Genomic DNA, 6,000 nt, shown 5'->3' on the forward strand with positions numbered 1-6,000 from the left:
TTATAATAAAAAAAATAAATGTGATTATTTCTAAAAAAATTTTACTGACCTTAACAGTTCAAGAAAAGATTTCTTTTTGGCAAAATAATAATAATAATAATAATATAACTTGTATATTAGCTATATATAAAGTTCAATATACTGATAAAGACTTGAATAGCTCTACCTTTAAAAAAGTTATCTACAACTTCCTTAAAAGCAAAATCTAGTATGTACAACTGATCCAAGAGTTACCAAAATTGGGAGAACCAAACAAAAAAGAAAAAAAGAAAAAGAACAGAGATATACTAGTGACTGTACTTCTTTCCATGGCTGATATCTCCTTGGTTCACAAAATTGATCTTTTCCTTCAAAAAAACTACTCTCGACCTCCCACATCAGCTGTGCTAGTCTTCGGCCTATGATTATAAGCTCCCCAAAATGCTATGCAGGGACGCCATATCCTCCTCAGAAAGGAAAAGGTCATCAACATGATCCACCACTTCAGTAGGCGAATTCCCTTCACTTATGCTTGATTTTGCTTCACTTGTCTTCTCAATTAACCGCTTCTGGCACATGAAGGTACCCTGGAAATCCAGCAAATTGTAACTTAGAAACTGCAATTTCTCACCACGTGTAACCACTGAGAACCCAAAAGAAGTAGTCCAAGTTTGGAGAACACTTGAAGCAGAAGGCAAAGCAAGCCTCTCTACTCCCAAGCCCACAAGCTGCTTCTCAAGCTCATTCATCAAAACACGACACATTCCACGCCTGCGGTACTCAAACCTTGTGCCAACAAGAGGCACTTCTGCCAACTTCTCTCCATATACTCTCACAGTAGCCACAGTGACCAAGTCATCATCTTTCTCCAAAACGACAATGTAAAACCCCCTAAAGTTAAGACGGCTCAGCTTTGACTCTCTACCAAAAAACACATCCTCAACAATGTCCCTATTTGTCAAAGGATCCTTAGCAGGCTCAAAACACTCATGCATCACTAAAAAAGAATTCTCAAGCTTGGTGTCGTTTTCAGTTGCCTTCAACAATGTCCAAGTCAGATTATCTTTTTCTTCACCAACTGGGATTCTTTTCCCTACAATCTTCCTCAGACCAGAACATACATCTTCACACTTTCTGCTACAGAACAAATTCTCCCTGGAACCACCCTTTTCCAAGCCAAGATCAACCCCTGCATTCTTTAAACACCCCATGTGAAATTTTCGCTCGCATTGGTGGCAGATAAGAACACCATTATCATCATTAGTACTAACATGATCAATACTACTAGTACAAGATTCTGTTCTGGCCTCTTCCAACTTCCCTTGGCCGCAAATCCCACAACGACATGAAGGGCAAAACCAGTCACCATCTGGGGCTCTCTCAAAACCCAAACATTTGACGTGGCAAGCAGAAGGACAAGAATCACACAAAACCAACTCACCCCCATAATGACAAACACTGCACATGTCATCACTCTCATCTCTGTCAATACTATTCTCCTCCTGACCAGTCACCATTGTCGTCCGTTTCTCACTCCTTATCTGATTCTTGCAATCCATCAACGACCTTCCATCTTCAAGCAAAATGTTAGCAGCCGGTCTGTGATTTGTGCTCCCCACATGTTCTTCATAAGCCGTGAGAGCGAAAACCTTTGAGCAACAATCACACACTATTCCTTCGCGAGTAAGAACGCCACCACTGAATTCTTTCCCTCGGTAATGCACTTTCGCCCCCAAAACCACCACATTGTTGTCTATCAACAACGAAAGAACCGACTTTACATTTCTGCGTCGTGATGAGGAAACAGGAATATTAGCAATCCTAATTCTAACTCTTTCGTGGCTATTATTATTAGGAGATCTCCTCTTGCAACTGTTCTTCAAATCCGAAACCACTTTCTTTCCTCTTATGGGTTTTGAGCCTCTTGAGTCAGTCAAACCCGCAATAACTCTCTTTCCTCTTGAGGGGCTAGGATTTTCAGAATTTGAATCAGTGATTGACCCGTTTTGGTCGACATGAAAGTCGGAAAATTCACTTTCTTCTGAAGGTTGAATTTGAACCGATTGGGAATTTTCCAACTCCTGATCAGCGTTCCTCCTTCTCTTCCTTCCTTTTGTTGATTCCGTCGAAGACACGGTGGTGGAGGAAGACTCCACAGACGAATTCTCCTTTTCTCGGGAAAGGTCGTTGACTTTCCCGGGAAACAAACGAGGAGAGCCCTCTTCAGAAGAGACGATGAGGGCATTGGAGGCGACGCTCTCGGAAAGCATTCCGCCGTCAATGCAGGCCTGGCACGCCGTCCGAAGCGAGTAGTGGTTCTTTCCAGACGGCGACGTGTAGCGTAACTCCATTCTGTTCTGCTTCTGTCCGTACCAGAAACGCCATCCGAGGAAGGAGAGATGGTTCCTGGCCTTCTCTCGGACGTCCGATTTGGTGAGGTCGTTTTTGTGACCCTTCTGCGCGCCGAACTTGTACCACTCGATTACCGCCTGTGGGCAGAACTCTTTTGGGACTTCTAGATAACCTTTCTTCTCCAAGATCTTCATTAGAAAAAATCTTGGCTTTCTTCTGTGCCCCAAGAACAGGATTTTCAGGAAGAAAACCCTGGCTTTTTTCTTGAGAGAGAATATCAAAAAGATCGCAGAGAGAGAGGGGAAGATGGGAGGGGGTTGAGAATAAGGAGGTCTTTTTTCTTGAGAGAGAATATCAAAAAGATCGCAGAGAGAGAGAGAGAGGAGAAGATGGGAGGGGGTTGAGAATAAGGAGGAGAAAGGATCTTTCTTGCGACGCAAGTAATGGGACTCGAAGGGTTTAAGGAGGCTGACTGGCTGAGAACTTTTTTTTTATTTTTTATTTTTTTTGAAGTCGTTACCTGTTGAGGTTCCATTGTGTTTGTTATGATTTGCTCTATCGATTTTATGTTTTTTGTCTTTTTCGAGACTAGACTCGTAGGCCATAGCTATCTAGGCTAATTATTCCTTTTATTTTTTGAATTGCCGATGCCATGATAATAATCCCTAAAAAGAAGAGGTTGTGAAACCGTATCGTCATTAATGCGAATGCGGGAAAAAGTTGAAAATATGGATTTTTTTTCGCTAATCGAAAATATGGATAGTTTGTGGGTTCCTTTTTGTTATTGACGTTTAGAAAAGAGATTTATATCACGAATTAAATTATAATTTATAATTTATTATAATATTTTTATAATAAAAAATATATATAAAATAAAAATAATTTTAAATTATAATTTTAAATTTATAAATTAAACGTCTCTTATTATTGCAATATAGAATTTTTTTTTTGTATCAGGAGATCACAATTTTAATTTCATGGATATTTTTTTTTGTTTTTTTGTTTTTTTTTTCCGGGAGAGGGAGCATTAGAATTTACAATTATTATGGTTTCCTTTTGCAATTAAATTACGAACAATCAGCACTTAAAGTACGTGTTTGAAAATGTTTTTCAAAACGATTTTCACGTTTTGTGAGAAGAAAAAAATGAAAATAAGCTCAAATTTCGTTTGGAGGAAGATTAGACAAAAAAACATAAATGAAAATGCCTTTTTAGTGATGCGTAAAATGTGAGTTTTTTTTTTTTAAAACGATTTCAGATCATGTTTATTTTATCAATTTAAGTTTAAAATTTGAGTTTTGTTATAATAAAAAGCACTCAGAAACAGTCACATTTAACTTTTTTACTACAGTGAAAAGTTCTCACATAAAATTATATCTCAACTCAAATTAAAAACTCAAATCAGCGAGCTAAACAAGCTTTCAATCTCTTATTTTCATTTTCTCCTCTTACTTTCCTTCAACAGAATGTATTATTTAATATATTATTGATTTGGGATTTGGGATTTATATTATTTTCTCATCCCTCTTATTTTCATAACTGATTTGGGATTTTAATAAGTGTTTAATATATTATTTAAAATACTATTAGATTTTCATAAATGATTTCTGTCTTAGAGTAAAAATGTTTTCATTTTCATTTTCATATAAAAAATAAAATCATTTTAGAACGAGTTTCAAATGCGCAATTAAACTTTAATGTACAAACCACATATTTCAAACTTTTTATTAATTTATTCATTTCATTCATCTCTTTATTTGCTAAGGTCTTATATGGGGGCAAGATAAAATGTTATATTCATCTATTTGTTTGCTAAGGCTACATGAGTTTGTTTTTTTTTTTTTTCATCTACTGAATTTAGGAGACTGTTTAGTAAACAGGTTTAAATGTTTAGAATTAAAAAAATTTTAAGGCCCATATGTTTTATATACTCAAACTCAAATCATTAATTCTGTTACTTTGTTTTCATAAAATTTTTTTATTTTATACCATAAAATCAAGAATCGTGATTTGAGTATACCTTCTAAACAGGTCTTATGTTGAGTTTCCCAGCCCACGGACGCTTTCGAATAATTTAAATCAAATATTCAAACCATATGTTTCAAATTTTTCTGAACTTATTTACCAAACAACATAAGATAGGAGGTTATTCAGTCTTGGATAGCAATGTTCAAGTCGACACGGACTAAAGTACATTTTTCACCCAAAGCGGTGTTTATGAAAGCATCTTGAATTTTTTTTCGTAAACAAAAAAAAAAGAAGTCTATTTCAATAGGTGGAATCCCGATCATAGTAAGTTAATTCATTAGTTTTAGATACGTTTGAAGAGTTTCAAGAGCTTTGCCTTACACCTTATGCTTCTCTTCGAGGGAAAAAGTGAGGGTGTAGCCTTTCTTTATGTGTGAGTTATTAACAAAAGACACCCTCAAAAGTTCTTTTGAATGATTTGAACCATATGTTCAAACCACATATTTCAATTAGAGCAAAAAACAAAACCACATATTTCAAACTTTTCATTCAAGACCATCATATTTTGAACATGGAAATGGACCAAAGAAGATTTCTCATCAAAAGCGATGATTATCTTGAAAGCAATTTGAAGTCAAAGAACGAAGCTTATTTTAAGATGTGGAATCCAAATCCAACTAAGTTAAATTCGATAGTTTTAGGCCTCGTTCAGATTTGAGTTTTCAATTCGAGCTGAGATGTGATTTTATATAAGAGCTTTTCACTGTATTAGAAAAGTTAAATGTGACTTATTGTGAGAGCTTTTTAACTGTAGCAAAAATGAAATTGAAAACTCGAATTGGTAAAATGAACAAGGTCTTAAATAGGCTATCACTTCGCAGCAAACCGTTAGTGTGGCCTTTGTTTGTGCACGAGTTATTAAGCTCAATTGTAATGTGCAATTTGGAGAAGATTCGTGTATGCTCGATGTGGTGACAAGTTGGATACTTGGTGGATTAATTGTGGGGCTTGTCATAGTTTTTCCAAGAAGCTCTCGATCGCAGTTTGGGAAGCCAAAATGGGTTTGTCGGCTATTCAGCTAACAAGGGATTGGGGGTTCGAGTATGTGATCGTGGAAGAGAAAATACACCAAATAGCACTGTTGTGGGGAAAAATCTCATGCTCCACGTCAGGTACTAGATGAACGCCACGTGGCATGATTAGTAGATAAATGGCCATGGCAGCTTAGCATCAAGTACTCGCAAAATGAAGCTTGGAAAAGGTCGACCGTGAGATAACACAAGAAGTCGACCATACAGAAGAGCAAGAGGCGAGGCGTTGACCGCTTCAGAGGCATCAGGCAGATGAGAGGTCGACCACTTCAGGCAAATGTGGGCGTAGATGGCATGATAGGCGCCCGAAGAGCCGATTACACGCAACCTGAGGAAGAAACTAAACCTGCAAGTTTAGTTTCTTACGTGATTTGTAAGGAAGCGAAATTAGTAGGGGAGCAGGGAAAAAGTCATTGTTGACTGGAAGACACTCTACCACCAACGGCTAAATCTAAAATATTAGATGATGTGACACAATATAATGATGGAATGTAATAATGTAAATGACAGAGGTTGAAAGAGAGGTGAGCCAATATATATATATATATATATATGTCAAAATGGTGAGCCAAGAGGCTCATGAGATAACTCTTTAAGAAAACTTGTATTA

At 36.8% G+C, this 6,000-nt stretch overlaps 1 protein-coding gene across 1 annotated transcript; it reads right to left on the reverse strand.

The window, feature by feature from the left end:
- Positions 1–404: 404 nt before the first annotated feature.
- On the reverse strand, positions 405–2,525 carry LOC21385275 (increased DNA methylation 1). Its single transcript, XM_010092274.1, has one exon. The coding sequence runs from the start codon at positions 2,523–2,525 to the stop codon at positions 405–407; it is 2,121 nt and encodes a 706-aa protein (XP_010090576.1).
- Positions 2,526–6,000: the final 3,475 nt, after the last annotated feature.

The sequence above is a fragment of the Morus notabilis genome, unplaced genomic scaffold (assembly GCF_000414095.1).
Source record: "Morus notabilis unplaced genomic scaffold, ASM41409v2 Scaffold3242, whole genome shotgun sequence".
Classification (NCBI taxonomy): domain Eukaryota; kingdom Viridiplantae; phylum Streptophyta; class Magnoliopsida; order Rosales; family Moraceae; genus Morus; species Morus notabilis.